Consider the following 19,258-nt stretch of genomic DNA (forward strand, 5'->3'; position numbering starts at 1 on the left):
TCCCATAGAGTGACTGATGGGGTCAGCTTGCCAACCTTACTAACCTGCTTGGCAGCTGAGCACGGGAAGCACTGTGTTACCAGGACTCCTCCTCCTGCTTCAGACCCCTGTCACTCAGCCCAGAATGACCCACCCAGTAAGGGTCCAGCCCCAGGGCAGTTAGTACAGACTTTAGAACAGATGACTGTCAGAGCAAGGAATGGAGCCCGGTCACAATACTCGGCCAGTTGGCTTTATTTTCCTGAATTAATGCGTTTTCCAGTGCTCTAGTGCACACTGGTTAGAGGCTTGTGTGTCTTTCTTTTAATCCAGTGTTTGTCTTACCCACCCCTCCATTGTGTGGCACTATGGGATAATGCACTGGACCACTCGCCACTCCTGGGAACCTATACAGGGTCACTATGAGTCAGAACTGACTCGAAGGCAATTAACATCTACAGTAACTCTTTAAATGTCAAGTATTAAGCATTCATTTTCAGTTGAAACTTTTCCTCCTCATTTCAGCCCCAGAATTGTAGAGTGAATGGAAACAGTAAAACCAAGGGTAAAACCTGGCTTGTTTTGCACTATGTGCACTTTGAGTCCTGGTGTGGTGCTGTAGGATCAGCACGGAACTGCTAACTGCAGTGTTGGCAGTTCAAACCCACCAGCTGCTCCTTGGAAACCCTATACAGGAAACGAACTCCACGGCACTTGACAACAACAACAACACGTGGGGAGTCCTGTTTGCTTCCATTCTTCCTTCTGGCTTTGATCCATCATATTTTCCATGTTGGCAACATATCCATGTCAAACAGTAACGCTCTGTTGAGCCTCGGAAACCCTGCACAGGGGCGCTATGAGTTGAAACTGACTACAGCACACAGCCAACAGCCCATCACCAGGGTTTTATTCATTTATTTATTTATATTTGATTGGTTATAATAGTTGTTGAGTGCTGTTGTGTTGTTTTCAACTGATGGCAGTTCTGTATACGGTTTCCAAGGAGCAGCTGGTGGGTTTGAACTGCCGACCTTATGTTTAGTTTTCCAGGGCTTATCCCACAACAGTTTGTGCTGTTGAGTCAGTTCCTACTCATAGCAACCGTGTGTAGGGTTTCCGAAGAGCAGCTAGTGGGTTTGAACTGCTAAGCATGTAATTCGCAGTCCAGTGCTGATCCTGTTTTTCCTTAATTCTGTTTTCCTGTTGTTTCATGACTGCTGCTAGGATTGAGGCACTCTTTGGGATGTGGGCCACGGCTGCTTCCCATTGATCCATGGAAGTACCATGAGAGCAGAGTTCACAGACTGTTTTGTTGTCTTGTAAAGGCAGAAACGGGCTCGCTCTCAGTAACTAGAGAATTGAACAGTGAAGTCGTTATGAGACAGCCAGCATGTACGGATTGCTTACAACAGGACTGGCGTTGCTCCAAACCTTCCCCTCTGGATCCATCTATCGATGGCAGCACTGCTGTCTGGCTAGTTCTGAAGAAATTGTGGGCGCCTTTGGAATGGGGTTATTGTCCTGTTGTGATTGATGATTTAGAGGCAAGACGGGGAGCTAAAGTCTCCCTGGGAGGCTCTCCTTCCTCAAAAGACATCAGTTTCCAATAGCTTTGGTGTTGTCAAGTACTGCCTCGTCAGTCCCAACTCATAGTGACCCTGCATAGGGTTTCCGAGGAGCGGCTGGTGGGTTTGAACTGCAGCCTTGAGGTTAAAAGTCCTGCACTGATCCAACAGTGCCACATCAGGAGTCCTCCAGTATCTCACAGTCTGCCAAATTGGAGTCTCGTGTTTCTTCCTCGTTTAGATCGGTATGCCACGGAGCTCGTTTAGTGCTGGATGGCATTCACCCTAAAACAAAGCCCTTAGTAATGAAGCGTCGCTGGCTTACCTGTATGATGTCCGTCCTACAGCCATCATGGAGAGCGGTGTCTCTTGTTAGGGCAGCTCGTCTCCAGCGAAGCTCGTGTGTCTCTTATTGTCGTTTTCTAGGGAAGTATGGGCAGTATTACCTGCATTGCTTGGAAAGGTGACACATTAGTTCTTGGAGATGTGGATGGAAATTTAAATTTTTGGGATTTGAAAGGCCGAGTATCCAGGTATGAGGCAAGAGTGGAAATTTGTTATTCGGTTAAAGATGGGGCGGGGAGTAAGCTTTTAATGTATGTAACCGTGATTTCTTGGAGGCTGTGACTGGGAGAGGAGGGGTGGCCACATGGGCCCTAGGGATTAGGTCCCTAGTCACCTGAACTTGAACTTGGGAGGAAGGACCTTGAGCTAAGCCCCAGTTAGTCAGAGGTCAGAGGTGTGGGAGAGCTGGGACATGGTTCCTACTCTTGTGAAGGGGCAGATCTCTCTGTCAGCTGTTCTAGTCTCAGAAAGTCTCTTGGGCCACCTGCCACCAGGCCTGGTTGGGCTCAGAACCGGCATGAGACTTGGCTCTGTGTCTCTACCGCCTCTCATCCTGTGATTCTTGTGTGTCCTCAGAGGGATTCCTACACACCGGAGCTGGGTCAGGAAGATACGCTTTGCCCCTGGAAAAGGAAACCAAAAACTAATAGCAATGTACAATGACGGGGCCGAAGTGTGGGACAGCAAAGAGGTAGGCCTGCTCGTGATGATGAATATAAGTACTGTGGGTTCCAAGCCCGCCTGTTCCAGAAACCAGACTATGTCATGGGTTTGTCAAGTTACTGTGGACAGTTGAAGTCTTTCTAAGAGCGCTGCCTTTTACACTGTTTCTCCAGCTGACAGCCCAGCCCTGGTTCTCCCGGCATCACTGCCTCGGAGACACTTGCAGTGTCTGCACCTGGAAGAGGCGGCACAGCTGGAAACACGTGGCACCTTGCCCAGCACTGTCTTCCTGCCCATTTACTCTCGCAGGTTCAGATGGTGAGCAGTTTGAGAACTGGACGAAATGTGAGCTTTCGGATCTTGGATGTGGACTGGTGCACGTCGGATAAAGTGGTCCTGGCGTCGGATGATGGCTGCATCCGGATCCTGGAGATGTCCATGAAGGCCCCATGTTTGCGGATGGATGAACAAGAGCTCCTCGGTGCGGAATGCCGATGGCAAGGCGGGGAAGTAGATGAGGGAGGGCTGCCTCTGTCCTGCTCAATCTCAGTTTCTAGAATCCGAGTTGAGGAAAATAGTGAGTGGTCACTCTTGCCCCAGATCAGGGTTTGTGAGTGCCGTGGGCCCTGGTGGTGCTTAGCTGTGAACCGTAAGGTTGGCTGTTCTAACCCCCCAGCCGCTCTGGGAGAAAGACATGGCAGTCTGCTTACATGGAGACGCAGCTTTGGAACCCGATGGGGCAGTTCTGCTCTGTCCTCCAGGTCACTGAGGCAGAACCGACAGGACGGCGGTAGGCTGTTTTCTCTTTGACCCTCTTCTGTGGGCTTTGCCAACAGGAAAAGACGTTTATGTTCATAAAAATGGCTTAATGGGAGCCTGTCCTCATCACAGCCACGATGCTAGTGAGGTCCGCTCGCTGGCTTTTGGATGCCATTTCCACATGTCCTGGCCACCATCCATCATTGAAAACTCCCCGCAGGAAATGTCCCGGGTATCAAGAGTTTAAAAGCCCATGTTCTGGTGTGTTAGATAGTCAGTTACAGTAAACTTGGATGATTCTAGTAGCATGCCCCTTTTTGTATGGTGGTTTTGAGAATTTTTTGACCATCAGCTTGAAAGGTAAGCTTGTCTGGTCACACTGAAGCCAGCAGGGAGTACGGTCCAGGAAGGATGCTCCAAGTTTGGCTGCTATGTGTACACAGGCTGTCTGATCTTTAGGAATTCCTTTACGACACCCCTCAGCCTTTCCTGAGCTTCAGCATAAATCTCGGGACCGTCCAGGCCACTTGGAGGAACTACCTGAGCCCTACATAGGCAGACAATGTCTGATGCTTCCTGATTCCAGAAGGATTTGAAAACCTGCCCCTCAAGGCTGGGCCGCCTGTAACCTTGCCTAGCTGTGCCCTCCTGGGGTGCTCTGTCTCGGCTCACAAGGCTGGGCCGCCTGTAACCTCGCCTAGCTGTGCCCTCCTGGGGTGCTCTGTCTCGGCCCTTTGCCACCCTATTTGAGTCCCATTGCCGCTTACTACGTAGCAGTGAATGCTGCCGAGGGAAACCCCCAGTGGAGGACATCTGTCCCCAGTCACAGTCCAGGTCCCCAGGGGGATGAGGATCAGAGCAGGGTAGGCAGCCAGAGGGACTTTGAAACCCAGTTACTGAGGAAAAGTCTTTTTATTGGTTAGTGACAACTGGCTCTAATTAGACTAAAACACGAATCATCTGAATGTTTGAAAAGCTGTCATTCACCTTTAATTTAAAATTGGACTGAAAAACTCCGGAGTCAAGGCAGCTAGTTCCTAAACTAAACTGACTACAAAATTGGAGCCAATCGTATTAGCATTCTTAACCCTGTACTTGATCCTGTGGCCAGATCATAGATTATGCTTTTAAAGGTTTTCTAATGAAAATACGTGTATGTTGCTTATTACCCAAGTCTTCTTTGGAAGTCCCTGCTGTACTGTGTCAGCCAGAAACGGAAGAATTTAAAGCTAAGAATGGGGACAGGGCAGTAAAATGGTTCTTACATTTCACACATCAAACTAACTCAGAAGAATACTCAATACATGGTAAAGACTGAAAACCCACGGTGCCAATTGCTGAAGTCAGTTCCAACTCACAGTGACCCTGTCTAGCATTTCCGAGGAGCAGCTGATAATGTTTGAACTGTCGACCTTGTGGTTAGCAATCCAGTGCTTAGCATACAGCAACACATAGTGGTTTAAACTACAGAGTTTGGGGGAGAGGTATTTGTTTGCATCCAGATGGTTTGGGGACAACATGTTGAATAGGGTTCTATTCTAGGGGTTATGCTTTTAAAGGAGCTCTGGGGCACAATGGAGTAAGCACAGGACTGCTAATGGCACGGTTGGCTGTTCAAACCCGCCAGCTGCTCTGAGGGAGAAAGGTGAGGCTATCTGCTCCCTCCTTGGAAATCCTACACAGGGTCACTATGAGGGCTGAGAAAGACGCTCAAGGGTTGCGCTTTAGTTGGAGGTAGAAATGCCTTTCCCGACTCTGCCCACTGAAAGGCTCGAGTAGCATTCAGTGGCAGGAAGCATTCCTGGCACCCAAACTCTGGTTTATGAATTCCAGGACTCCCTGGGGAAACAGCTTCTTCCAGGACAGAGGATCTGGGGACATCTGATGTCAGAAATGTAGAAAGTGCTCAACCAAGGAGATCCTGTCATAAGGGTGCGGAGACTAGCTTCCAGGGGCTGCCACTGCCAACTCAGGGCAGTGTGGGCATCCCAGAGAATCATTTGTTAGGTGTTCAGTCCCCAGAGAGGAAGGGGTTTGGAACGAAGGGAGAAGGGACACTGTAGAAGCACGTCCCTGGGTCTAAGTAGAAAGAACAGTTGGACAGACACCCAGCGCGGCCCCGGTGCCTTGTGGATTCCAACAAGGATCCTGGTGGGTGCGGAGCCATTGGGTACAGGGGAAATTCACCGTCTCACAGTGCCTCCCCCAGGTGACGAGTTATAAAGGAGGGACGTTTCCCTCATAGCAGTGCACTTGTGGATTCCAACAAGGATCACTGGTGGGTGCGGGGCCATTGGGTATGGACCTGAGGACAAGGAAATTCACCGTCTCACAGTGCCTCCCCCAGGTGACGAGTTATAAAGGAGGGACGTTTCCCTCATAGCAGCACCTTGTGAATCCACGAGAGCAGCTAAGACGTGCTTTCTGAGGTGCTGCACTGAGGAGGGAGGGGCCTGGCCTTGTCAGGTGTGTGTGATCCTGTAAACACGCTGCATGAAAGCACATGGTAACTGGACACAACGGTCTTCTCCCCTAGAGCCTGTGTGGTGCCCGTACCTCCTGGTCCCCAGGGCCGCCCTGGCCCTGAAAGCCTTCCTGCTGCACCAGCCGTGGGATGGACAGTGCTTGTTGGACATTTCTCAAGTGTAAGTAGTTTACAGTTTTGCTTTCCTTCCTTCATGTCCTGGGTTTGAGGACATCATTGAAATCAGGTTGTCGTCCAGAGCTTGGAGGCAGAGGAGGCGCATGAACTTGGAGCGTCATCCGTTGGCCTCTTCTGGCGTGGGGAAGCTGTGAAGATGTCTCTTGTGTGGTTGTCCTGAGGTGTGAACTAGGGCTTGTCACTGTTCAGAAAAGGATATGAGTGTGGGTAGGGCTGATGCTGGCTGAACTTAGGGGCCAAAAAAAGCTCCAGTGGGGCTGTATTAGAGGTTTGTGATGCTTTATAAGTCTCACTGCCTGTCTGATTGCAAAAGAGGAGCTCTCATTGGTGGTGGCTGGTTAAGTCCACAAATGTGGGCTGAGTTTACGCCTTGGGGCGTGTGAAGGTAGACGTGGGACAGGGAAACTGAAATGTCATCATACAGGGAGTTGTCTGTTCGCACAGAGCTCTTTAGTCACTGCCAAGTTCCTTGTTGGCTGGCATCGAGTCCAGTCCAGTGAGCAGCCTGGCGCTGAACAGCTGTGCTACCAGGGCTCCTGAGCTCCTTACCGTGGTGGCTCTAAATGTGGTATTTCCCAGAGTGAGCCTGCGAGTGAGTGGTCAGGGTTCTTGAACAGCAGAGCCTCTCTTTACTGAGGCCTTGGTCTTGATGCAGTGAGGTCAGTGCAGGTGTTGAAGGTTGGCAGTTGCTGAGTCGTGTGTTGAGGTTTAGGTCTGTGAGCTGGTTTTTCATCCAGGACTGTTCACATGGCCCTCAGCTGTTGGCTGGTTTGAAGTCAAGAGAGAAGGAACTCATCTCAATTCTTTCTCTGTAGCGATTATCCAGAGAATGAAGAAATAAAGGACCTCCTTCAGGAACAGCTGAATTCACTGTCAAAGTAAGCACTCTAAGCATGTCTTGTTGGTAAGTATGTGTGCTAAGTAGGCCTTGTTAAACGCCATCGAGTTGTTTCTGACTCAAGGCGACCAACCCCGTATAGGGTTTCCAAGGAGAGACTGGTGGGTTTCAACCACTGACCATGTGGTTAGCAGTCCAGTGCTGATCCTACCATGCCACACCAGGACTTACGAGAAGACAAAGCCAAGAAAGAAAAGTACAATAATATCGTCATTTAAAAATGAAAATAAGTTGCATTTTGAAAAGTATTTGTGAACCAAGGAGCTAGCATTCTGTTCATAGACATCTGTGTCCCACTAAAAGTTTCAGAAAGAAGCTTAATCGTCACATCTGTCTTTAAGGAGCTGATAAGGACCAGGTTGCTCTGATCTGGGCCCAGGGTACCCTAGAAGTAATCCCTCATCTGCCACGCGTCCCTGGGGGCCGTGCGTTAGAGGACAGGCCAGCTCTCCCCGCCTCAGGTCTGTGTCCGGTGCCTGTGTGCACAGTCCTAGCTAAGACATTTACATGTTCCCGAGAACCTGGAGCATCTAAAACTGTGTATCAGCAATAATGCTGCAGTAAGGTCTGCAGGTGAGACAGAGCACATGTTTATAATCTAGAATCTGGCACACAATTCTGATATTTAATAAATTAGCCATAAGAATGTTGATCACATAGTCAAAATAATTGCTTTATTGTGTTCTCCATTCCAAGAATCACATGTATGCTTAAATGGAAAACTACAGGTTTTAAGACCACCTTCCCACCTGATTACGAATGTCTTATATTTGGCTGTTTTCAAAACACCAATTTGTAAAACACTAGCCTTTGTCTTGATGGTTTAGCAAATGAGATTATCAATAATGGTGTCCTTGTTCATGTAAAGGGGGCTTCAAAAATCAGTGGGGACAGTCCATTCTTTTAGCTGCATTTCTCACAAGCTGCTTGAAGCCCCTCACAGAGTTAGGTTCATTTTGTCAAAGCATGAGTTGAGCTGTTGCAGGAAGGTAAGCCCAAACCAGCACATGCAGACCCCTGTGGTGGCTGAGCAATGCTACCATGTGAAGCCTGCACCACTGAGACTTCCACGGAGCTTGCATCCTTTCAGAGTCACTCTCCTTTTGTCCGGTGTAGGAGTGCCTTTCCCGTTGCAGGTGTATTGATTTGTCCGGTGTAGGCCTGCCTTTCCCCTTGCAGGTGTATTGATTTGTCCGGTGTAGGCCTGCCTTTCCCCTTGCAGGTGTATTGATTTGTCCAGTGTAGGCCTGCCTTTCCCCTTGCAGGTGTATTGATTTGTCTTCTTTCTTTGCATCTGATTGTCACTGTCTGGACTCCTGTGTGCAGCGACCTGAAGAACATTTTGCTGGATCCAGGATTCACTCTCTTGCAGAGGTGTCTGCTTGTTTCAAGGTAACAGTGGTAGCAGCATCCTTGCCAGCTACCGACGTGTCCCAGTTTGCTCTTTTCTCCGAGCAGGGGTTTAGGGTTTTAGAAAAAGACGTCAGTTCATCCTTTCGATTGGACTTACAATGAATTTTTCAAGTAGTAATAAAAACAAGAAAACAGATGATCAAAGTGAGATCTAGGCCCCAAAGTGATCTTTACTGAAGGGACTTCCTCCTACCCTACCCATGGTTTAAGCACCAGCACAGTGGGTTGGGAACCTGGAATGAGAAGATAGTGGAGTTTTCCCACTTTCTAAAGCCTCCTTATATTTATCCCTGCGCTCCCTTTAAGAGCGGTCACCTGTGTGGTCTCACAGAGCCAGGGTCACAGTGGCATTTTTCAGCTTGCCATCTAGTCATTCCTGGGACCATTTCCGAATGTCTGGCAGGCCAGCTCAGTGACTACCCAGACTCGGAAGGACCCTGGATTGTTGGACACAGCCTGGCACTTCCCCCGCTGGACAGGCGGTCACTGTGGTCCTAGCATTCAGGCTCCTCTGGGAAGCCTGTGCAGGCCCACGTGTACCGTGTGAGACCCGTGGTAACCCACGCCCCTCTCTCAGGCTTTACGGTGACGAGTCGGAGCTACACTTCTGGACGGTGGCTGCCCACTACCTGCACAGCTTCTCCCAGGACAAGTCAGCTGTGCGGGAAACTGCTTCCTGGGAAAAAGCCAACACCCCCCTGGATATTTGTTACGATATTCTTTGTGAGAATGCCTATTTCCAGGTATTCATGTCTGTGTTAAAACCTGTAAGACTGCTATCTTGATTATTCACATCTTTGTAATTACCATAAATTTGGGGGAACTTTTCCACTAAGTTACCATCCATGCAGTAGAAATCCATCCTCCTAGCACAGTAGCATCGAAAGGGCCGACTCAGGACTTGAACAACTCATGCATGAATATTTCATGCGGTTGGTTTAACTTTACTAGTTAGAATTTATATAAAGGTAGCGTCATAATGTTTTACCCTTAGTAGAGTACTTCAGAAGGACCCCTGGTGGCACAGTGGGTAAGTGCTTATCTGCTAGCAGCTCAGTGGATTGAACCCACAGAAGAAAGATGTGGCAGTCTGCTGCCCTAAAGGCTGTAGCCGTGGAAATCCTGTGGGCAGTTCTACTCCGTCCTGCATCACTACACTTAGAATTGTTTTGTTTCTTCATCTAGTTCTACTCCAGCACCAGTTTCTGTAAGCAGGCAAGCACACGTGATAGCACACTTCACCTTTTTGCTTTTTCAAGGTCTTTTTCGGTTGTTGCAGTTCTGTCACATTGCTTCTGTAGCAAGTTCAGAAATCAAAGTAATATCTACCAAAATGACTTCATTCATTTGCAGCAAGTAGCACTGACATCCCTCCCACCACATTCGGCGGGGTTTGAGAATGCACTGCAATACGTCCACAGTGATCGGGTTCACTAGGGAAGTTCACAGCTTACAACGCAGGGTCAGACAATGCTCAGGGCACAGGTCTTCCAGTCAGAACAGCCTCTCCTCAGCCGTACCTGCAGACAGACCTCTCTCTGACCATTGCCCTTAGGCCTGGCCTTTGCCCTGCTCAGCAGTGCTACAGAGCTCTTAAGAGGTCCTGATACAAGCCTCAGCTCAAAGTCTCTCGGCGCTAGCTCCGCGGTTACATGTCTGAGGCACCACACTCCACAAATGCGCCTCCTCACCAGAGGCTCGGCTTCACTTCCTGGACAGGAAGCTCCCGTCTCCGTCTAGTGCTCTGGCTCTTGGTTCTGTTCTGCCCCTCCTCCAGTGTCACAGCTTTCTGTCCCTCGGTCGAGAAGGTTCAATGTGTAATGAGCTTAGGGTCCATGGGATGCACCCCGCCTCTAGCTCTTCTTTCTTGATGACAGTGAGATCCCCACGCCTGCTTCAGAGCTGGCTCATTTTACATCCATGTTAGAATTCCACGTTAAGGGCCATTCACAGTGGAACCAGACAATCCTGTCGGCGTCTTTCCTACCTTCTCTTACCCAGACCCATCAGGGAAAATCATCTCTTGGTGGGAGTTTACAAAAAGGCTTTGGCTAGATGAGACATTAATCATTCCCTGCACCACTTAAGCACATTCAGTTGAATGAATTCAGAATCTTTGAATCCAGACTCACATCCTTTGTTTCTCTTCCTTCCTTTCTAGAAATTTCAGCTGGAAAGGGTGAATCTACAGGAAGTAAAGCGGTCCACCTACGATCACACAAGGAAATGTACAGACCAGCTTCTTCTCTTGGGACAAGTATGTCAGGTTCCTTACTGCTCTGCCATGGCTGGTGTTTCTGAACACCACGTAGGCACAGCACAAGCCTGTCTCCTTTTGTGTGTATCTCCTTCCCTGGAAGTGAGTGTAAAGGGTGACTGACTGCCACCAAGGAGCCTCGGAGACAGCAAAAGCCCATGTTTCCTCAGCTTGTAGCTCGGGCTTTCGCAGTGTTGCAAGTAGTCTAGCTGTTTGTTTGGCTTTGTTTTTTGTTCTCTCTTTCCTGATTCAAGGCCAGAATGAGCAGGTCCTGGAGCCCCTGTGTAAACAGACTGGTCTCATGTTCATCTGAAAGCCGCAGTTCTGTTTTTACATGTAAACCAAGCATTCTAGATCTCTTGTTGAGAATGAAGTCTTATGTAAAGTGTCAACATCAGCATTCCATTTAGGATTTGAAGGTAATGTTTAAGGAGCGCCTCCTTGTGACCAGAGACTCCATCTCCCACTCCTAGACAGACCGAGCTGTGCAGCTGCTGCTGGAGACCAGTGCAGACAACCAGCATTACTACTGCGACTCCCTGAAAGCCTGTCTGGTCACCACCGTCACCTCGTCGGGCCCCTCCCAGAGCACCATCAAGCTGGTGGCGACAAACATGATTGCCAATGGCAAGCTGGCAGGTGAGGCCTGTCGTGTAGGCATGCCTGTCACCTATTCCCAGGAAGCAAAGGATGACACTTAGAGATGTGCTTTCTGGAATAGATGCTGAAGAAATGAAAATAGTGATTGCCAGCTACTGACCAGGGAGTCCTGGGGTGGTACTGTAGGATGAGGCACTGGACCACAAGGTTGGTGGTTCAAACTTACCAGTCGAAACCCTATACAGGATCTCTATAAGTTGGAAGTGACTTGACAGCACGTAACAACAACTGACTGTATCGTTTAATCATGCACACCTGTTTTTAAGAGGCAGGGGACACTCTCTTAATAATTCTGCGAGGACAGTGGGTGCAGCTCTGACAACCCTGGGCAGGCACGAATGTGAAAACCCATGAGAGAGATGTGTTCTGTCTGCTCAGTTCTGGACTCTACGCTGACCCGCGTGGTAATGCCATGGAGTAACCATGTAGTAACGTCATGGGGTATCCAAGTGGGAAGGCCACAGAGTACCTGAGTGGTTATGTCATGGAGTTATACCTGCGTGGTAACGCCACAGGGTACCCAATTGGTAATGGAGTACCCATATAGTAACGCCATGGGGTACTCACGTGGTAACATCATGGGCTACCCATGTGTGAACGCCATGGAGTACCCACATGGTAATGTCATGGAGCATCTGCGTGGTAACGTCATAGAGTACCCGTGTGGTAGCACCATGGGGTACCCACATGGTAATACCATGGATTACCAGATCAGGAACGTCATGGAGTACCTGTGTGGTAACACCATGGAGTACCTATGTAGATCACCAGATTGGTAATGCCATAAATGGCATTACGCCATGGTGTACCCATTGGTAATGCCATAGATTACAAAAGTGGTAATATCCTGGAGTACCACGTGGTAACAACAAGGAACTCTATTTGGATGTCTCCAGTCGTCATGACGGCTACGGGGCTGGGCCAAGTCGAGCATGATCTGTCTGGTGACCTGTCACCGGGGCTGCTGTTGTCTTTTCCAGAGGGTGTCCAGCTGCTCTGCCTGATTGACAAGGCAGCAGACGCCTGCCGCTACCTACAGACCTATGGCGAGTGGAACCGGGCCGCCTGGCTCGCAAAGGTAGGTGCTTTCCGAAAGCCGTAAGCTTTGGGGGTGGGGATGGGAGGTTGTGTCTTGAGTGGGAAGTGTTTGTTGGCCTGAAGAGCTGCCTTTCAGGTACTGTACTGTGTGTGGTGATTTGGGCGACAGTTTGTAGAGCAGATCCGTTTTCCATTGCACAGTTCAGTCATGTGTGGTGTCATGTAATGATTGCAGGCCCCGCAGTGTGACCTCCCTTCCCCATTTCCTCCCTGTGTGTCTGGTTCCGTTATTCCTTCCTTCCTAAGCCTTCTGAACTTTGTTCCCCCAATACCCTGTCTGTTGTTGGGCTGAAAATTGAGCCCTAGGGGTGAGTTCATTTCCAGACTTGAAGGGTGACACCGGGCTATGATTACAGGCTCCCACCAGGCTCTGTCTGACCAATTTCTTTTCCTCTCACGGGGACATGGAGGCTGCATTGGTAGGGATTAAGAGAAAGCAGGTTCCTCTAATCCGAGTATGGGACGAGCCCAGTGACAGCTCAGACGTTTGGTGGTCCCTGCACCCCACACTGTTGGCGGTGAGCACAGCCCGGCGTTCGTCTCAGGCACCGACCCCATGCGTTTTGTTCGGGTTGGTGGTTTGTGTTTTGCTTTCTTCTATGTCGTGCAGGATCTGTCTCTCCCTAACGTGGGCCTCCTCCTCAGGTCCGTCTAAACGCTGAAGAGTGCGCGGATGTCCTGAAGCGGTGGGTTGACCATCTTTGCTCTCCGCAAGTCAACCAGAAGTCCAAGGCCCTCCTGGTCCTCCTCTCCCTGGGCTGCTTTTCCAGCGTGGCCGAGACGCTGCACAGGTATGTTCCGAAGGATGGTGGTGTGTGGCATGTGGAGGAAGTGGACTTCGGGCTTCTTCAACACCCGAAGGAGAGTGGAACCATCCATGTGTGTGACTTTGTCTGTTTAGTCCGGGAGCTGTGACTTGGATTACCAGTGGTAATCCACTGATCACTGGATAAAGCTAACCGGTCCCTATTCAAAGAGAATTTGAGAAAAAAAATCAACTGGGAATTAGGACAATTCAACTTCTTATAGAGCCACTGAGAGGAGGAACCCAGAGAGCAGGATGGAAGGTGGCAAGACGGTGAAGTCCCTCTGGGAGTTCTGAAAAGCAGTGCCCACCCCTTGATTATGGGGCATTTTATTGATTGAAAACAAAGGGAAATAGGTTGAGGCAAATGTGGCAAAATATTCATTGTTAATATGAAAGGGATTCAAAAAGTTTGTGGGAAAATAGAATTGGAAGACAATGGAGTTTTCTCCCATGACCTTTTTGAAGCCCGCTCCTATGTATTGATCATATCTTTGAAAATTTCTCTGTGTTTAGATAATTTTACTTTTTTTTTTTTTTTTTTTTTTAAGTATAAGAAAGTAAAATCTTGGGGAAGCAATCATCTTGGGGTTGGGAGAGAACAAGATGGGCCCAGGCATTTCCCTTACATACCGTGGCTTAGACGGTGTGGAGCTCAGGTCTCCCAGGGAAGCGTGTGCAAGTCTCTGGGTGCCGGAGCTACGCCTCACTCTGCTCTGTCTGCCAGCATGAGGTACTTTGACCGAGCTGCCTTGTTCGTGGAAGCCTGTCTGCAGTATGGTGTCATGGAAGTCAACGAAGAGACAGATATCCTTTGTGAGGGAAGGCGGGTATCAGAATCCTCCTCTCCAGTGCCGCCTGGGCAGGAGCCATGCTCTAAGGAGTCAGATCCATGTTCTGGTCCAGCAGAGTCAGGAAGAAGGGCAAAACAGAGGGGAAGACTGGCCAGGAGGTGGGCTTCAAGTAAAGCTAGAGGAAAGCTGTTGGTGAGCGGCAGAGGTGTTACTTCGCTGAAAAGCACTGTTCCAAAGGCGTGTGACCTGTGGCATAAAGCGCTACATGCAAAGGGGCTTCAAAATGTGCGGGAGAATTCCACCATCTCTTAATTCCATTGTCCCACGTACTTTTTAAAGCCCCCTCATGAGGGATCGAACGTGAAGCAAAGCAGCGCACCTCCAGACATGTCGTGCAGTTGGTCACTGTCATTCCTTACCCGGGAGCTGGGGTCGCCTCTTCTCTTAGAACAAATGAGCTGTAGAGCAGAGCGCCCCGTCCCTGGGTCTGCAGAGCCCTGGCTATTTCTGCCCACGCGGTTTTCCTGTGGTCTGTTGTAACCTTGTCTGTATGTGCCAAGTGTTTGGAGCTCTGGTAGCGTAGTGGTTACGAATCGGGCTGCGAACCTTAAGGTCAGCGGTTCGAAACTACCAGCCGCTCCGCTGGAGAAAGATGAGGCTTTCTACTCCCGTAAAGATTTACACCCTCGGAAACCCTGTACAGGGTCGCTATGGGTCGGAACTGACTCGATGGCACTTAACAACAACAGTTCATACAGCAGTCCTGGTGTGGCACTGTGGGTTAATGCACTGGGCTGCAAAGTTGTTTGAACTGCAACGTTGGTGATTCAAGCTCACCAGCTGCTCCTTGGAAACCCTATACAGGGTTGCTATGAGTCGGAACCGATTGAACAGCACTTAACAACAACGCATTTCACACAGTACATAACACTGAAGTCTAAGCTTATCTAAGGTCTAGCTTGCTCTGTTGTTGTTAGGTGCCATCGAGTCAGTTCCACTTTATAACAACCCTGTGTAGAGTTCCCTAGGAGTTACTGGTGTGCTTGAACCGCCGACCTTGTGGTTAATAAGCCAGTGCTTTTCCTATAGTGCCACACAGGCTCTGTAGCTCTGTAGGATTAAGTACTGAACTGCTAACCACAAGGTCCGTGGTTCAAACCCACCAACTTCTACTCAGAAACCCTGTACAGGATTGCTATGAGTCGGTACCATCTCATGGGCACTTAGCATCAAGATCTAGCTGGTCCCAGGTAAAGTTGACTTGGGTTTGAAGCACACAAACGAATAGGGCTGTCTGAAAACTCGGCACCTGCTGTGGGGCTGACCCTCAGCAGTTGGACCTCAGTGACCACCTGTAACCGACATGGACAAGGGTTTACACTCAAGCTTCTCGGTCATGTTGTCTCCAGTCATTAGCTGAGTGTCAGCCACGGGCAAGCAGGCAGGAACTCTGGGAGGTCTTCCTGAAGCAGCTGAGGTGTAGTGAGGTTACCACTGAGCAGGAACATACCCTTTCCACCCTGGGAGACACACGATCTGTAAGAGTCACCTGGTGGGTCTGGATTCAGTCTCTCAGGGATGGAGGCAGAATGACCAGGTTGGAAACCCTGCGGAGACTGCGTGTCCCCACAGGGAAACACTCCCCAGGGCTGCCCCCTTTCCCGTTGCTCCTCTGTTCCTTAACTGGGGTGCACAGAAACTCATCTCTGCTGTGTATGTGGATTATGCGCGGAGTCTGAAGCACCTGAGCTTTAAACAGGGAGCTGTGCTCTTCGCTTCTAAAGCCGGAGCAGCTGGCAGAGATTTACTGGACGAGCTGGACTGCCCCCAGGAAGACCTGACCGAGGAAGAGTGACCAGATGGCACGGGCCAGGAGCGCCTGACTGTGGAAGCAGGCTGGCTGGTGGCCAGTGGGCCGTGGTCAGGGTTACAGTGAAGGGGGAGGAGGCCAAGCCTATTCCTCAGGTGGGGGGGTGTGGGGGAGCCTCGGGAGCTGCTTCCCCACGCCCCTCGGGCCATCTGTGCGACGGAGGAGCCAGGCATGTGCCATGTACAGCCGCCAGTCCTGCAGCCGGCATTTACTGCAGAGAAGGACATCAACACCTCAGACTCTTCAATGTATGGGACAGTCTGTATCTTCAGGGGGCTTAAGAGTCCCTGGAAATACTTTTAATTTTTTTTTAATTAAAATTCAAGAGACTGAATAGTTTTTCTCATGGGCAAATTGAGGGATATTAGGAGGCTCTCTTGAGGAATAAGCTTGTGTGTACCGTGGCCACATCTGTATACACTCATTTCAGACTCAAACAGGGCAGACATACAGGGGACTTCAAACAGTTGGTGAAAAATGGAACTGAAAGGTATTTCAGGCTCCTGCTACTTACAGATGGTTGACCAAAGCGTTCAGTCCTTGTGTTCGTCCCTTAAAGCGCCGCCCGCACTGTTAGTCCTTGGGTTTGGGCAGTGGGTAACTTTCTGTCCTTTCAGGTTCGCCGGTTCCCAGAAAGTTTGAAGCTGCTTGCTTTGTCCCTGGATGGGCGTCTTTGGTAGTTTGCATTTTAACCCCTGCTGCACAGCATTACAGTAACATCACTCTTGAAATATCGCTGTTAATGTCTTGTTTATGTTCTTCCCAGAGCTGAAATCTTGTGACTATTATAAAATGTTGCTAAGAATCTAAACATCTAGAACTTACAAAGTTGATAAATAAAAGCAAAGTCCACACAGTCTCTGTGTTCTGTCTGCGAGGTGTGTGAGACCAGAAGGCCCTGCACCTGTCCCCCCAAGGTCCAGCCAGAAGTGCCCATCCCGGCACATCAGGGGGCGCTAGTCTTACGTGATGCTCCTCAGAAAACACACAGGCATTGGAGATTGGCAGCACACAGTGGAATGGTTGGTCACTCTGTGAGTAAGTGACAAACCTACGGTGTAAGACCCAGCCCTCTCTGAGGGCCAGCTGGTGCTTTTTCCACCACGTCCACCTCTAGTGGGGGCAGACTTGCCTAGCCAGGCCCGGCCCCTGTGCACTCACTGAGAGGAGGAAGCTGAGGGGCTTCCATCAGCCCTACACTGTCAGGAAGAACACTGTTTTCAAAACCTGTAACTTTCTGTGCGAGAGTTTGGATTTCTGAGTAAATGTGTTAGCAAAACAAGTGAGGCCATTTTGTTCAAGTCCCCACCTCAGAGGGGAGCGTTCTCGAGACAGGAGGCCTCTGAACCCCCATGCCCCTGAGCTGACAACACCCATCAGATTCCACAGCAAAGAAAGCTCATTGGCGGATCTCCTGTGTGCCCCCCTGGGCTAGGACAGGCCTTCCTACAGCACTAGGATCTCCAGCAGTTTCTTGGATGCTGGACACTTGGATGAGTCAGGGTCCAGGACAGCCACAGGGCTCATTTTACTGAAGGCTGAGGGGCTGCGATGGAAGGCAGCAGGTCCAGGCTCCCCGGGCTCCTGTGCTTGTGTCTGCCCAAAGTCCAGGTTGTGTGGTGAACACAACCACAAAGCTCATGCAGTGTGTGCGGCTTTAACCTTTTATATCCTGAGAGAAAAGGGGGTTCCTTTCTAAGTACTGTTTAGTTGGGTTTCAATTCTTATATTCATTCTTTTCATTGAAATACTAGTGCATTTACATATAAAGGTATTGATTACATGTTCTTAACTAAATCCACCTATTTTTTATTTTTCTCACTTGTTTTGTGTTCTTTTTCTCTCCTTGCCTTCTTAGATGAAGTCTGTTGTATCATTTCAGTACCCTTCCCTGTTATCTTGTTAGTTGCAGATTTCTTTTCTATTAATTTGGTGATTCTATATCAGCTCGAGAAGATAAAGTCAAATATTGAAAGAAAATGTGCAAAGATCTGGAGTCAGAAAACCAAAAAGGAAGAACATGCTCAGCATTTCTCAAGCCGGGGGAACTGAAGAAAAAATTCAAGCCCCGACTTTTGTTATTGAAAGATTCTCTGAGCAAATTATTGAATGACGCAGAAAGCATCAAAAGAAGATGGAAGGAATACACAGTCACTGTACCAAAAGGAAGAAGTGGTTGATGTTCAACCGTTTTAAGAGGTAGCATATGATCAAGAGCCAATGATACTGAAGGAGGAAGTCCAAGGTGCATTGAAGGAATTGGCAAAGAACAAGGCACCAGGAATTGATGGAATGAAAATTGAAATCTTTCAAGAAAGTGAGGCAGCACAGGAGGCACTCACTTCATCTCTGCCAAGAAATTTGGAAGACAACTATCTGGCTGACTGATTGGAAGAGATCTGTATTTGTGCCCATTCCAAAGAGAGGTGACCCAACGGAATGTGGAAAGCATCGAAAAGTATCTGTGATACCCCATGCAAGTAAAGTTTTACTAAAAGTAATACAGAAATGGCTGCAAGTATACATTGACAGAGAACTTCCAGAGGTTCAAGCCGGATTCAGAAGAGGCCATGGAACGAGGGACATCATTGCTGGTGTCCGATGGATCTTGACTGAAAGCAGGGAATATCAGAAAGATGTTTACCTGTGCTTTATTGACTACACAAAGGCTTTCAATTTTGTGGATCATGACAAGCTGTGGGCAACACTGTGAAGTATGAGTATTCGGAACACTTAATTGTGCTCATGAGGGATCTATGCATGGACCAAGAGGCAGTTGTTTGAACAGAACTTGGGAACACTGAATGGCTTAAAATTAAGAAAGGTGTGCGACAGGGTTGTGTTCTTTCACCATACTTACTCAACCTGTATGCTGAGCAAATAATCTGAGAAGCTAGGTTATATGAAGAAAAACATGGCATCAGGATTGGAGGAAGACTCATTAACAACCTGTGATATGCAGATGACACAAACTTGCTTGCTGAAAGTTGAGGAGGACTTAAAATATTTACTAATGAAGATCAAAGACCACAGCCTTCAGTATGAATTGCGTCACAATGTAAAGAAAACAAAATCTTCGCCACTGGACAAGTAAACAACATTCTTATCAGCGGAGGAAAGATTGAAGTTGTCAAGGACTTCATTCTTCTTGGACCAACTGTCAACACTCATGGAAGTAGCAGTCAAGAAATCAAATGACAATGCAGTAGGCAAATCTGCACAAGACCTTTTTAAAGTATTGATGAGCAAAGATAACAGATTGAGGACTAAGGTGCACCTGACCCAAGCCATGGTATTTTCAGTAACCTCATATGCATGTGAAAGCTGGACAGTGAATAAGGAAGATCATAGAAGAATTGATGCTTTTGAGTTGTGGTGTTGGAGGAGAATATTGAAAGTGCAGTGGGCTGCCAAAAGAACTAACAGATCTGTGTTGGAAGAAGTGCAACCAGAGTGCTCCTTGGAGGCCAAGATGGCCAAACTTCGT

The 19,258-nt window shown here is 48.8% G+C and overlaps 1 protein-coding gene across 1 annotated transcript in view; it reads left to right on the top strand.

Moving 5' to 3' along the window:
* Positions 1-15,756, top strand: part of WDR11 (WD repeat domain 11) — a 55,436-nt gene extending 39,680 nt beyond the window's left edge. The window contains exons 17-29 of the mRNA XM_006831499.1: positions 1,974-2,080; positions 2,469-2,583; positions 2,865-3,036; positions 5,851-5,959; positions 6,792-6,854; positions 8,201-8,266; positions 8,865-9,030; positions 10,449-10,544; positions 11,018-11,183; positions 12,185-12,282; positions 12,948-13,093; positions 13,835-13,914; positions 15,596-15,756. Coding sequence (XP_006831562.1) covers positions 1,974-2,080; positions 2,469-2,583; positions 2,865-3,036; positions 5,851-5,959; positions 6,792-6,854; positions 8,201-8,266; positions 8,865-9,030; positions 10,449-10,544; positions 11,018-11,183; positions 12,185-12,282; positions 12,948-13,093; positions 13,835-13,914; positions 15,596-15,756 — 1,545 coding nt within the window. The remainder of the gene's footprint in view (positions 1-1,973; positions 2,081-2,468; positions 2,584-2,864; positions 3,037-5,850; positions 5,960-6,791; positions 6,855-8,200; positions 8,267-8,864; positions 9,031-10,448; positions 10,545-11,017; positions 11,184-12,184; positions 12,283-12,947; positions 13,094-13,834; positions 13,915-15,595) is intronic.
* Positions 15,757-19,258: the final 3,502 nt, after the last annotated feature.

This window comes from Chrysochloris asiatica, unplaced genomic scaffold (assembly GCF_000296735.1).
Source record: "Chrysochloris asiatica unplaced genomic scaffold, ChrAsi1.0 scaffold00003, whole genome shotgun sequence".
Classification (NCBI taxonomy): domain Eukaryota; kingdom Metazoa; phylum Chordata; class Mammalia; order Afrosoricida; family Chrysochloridae; genus Chrysochloris; species Chrysochloris asiatica.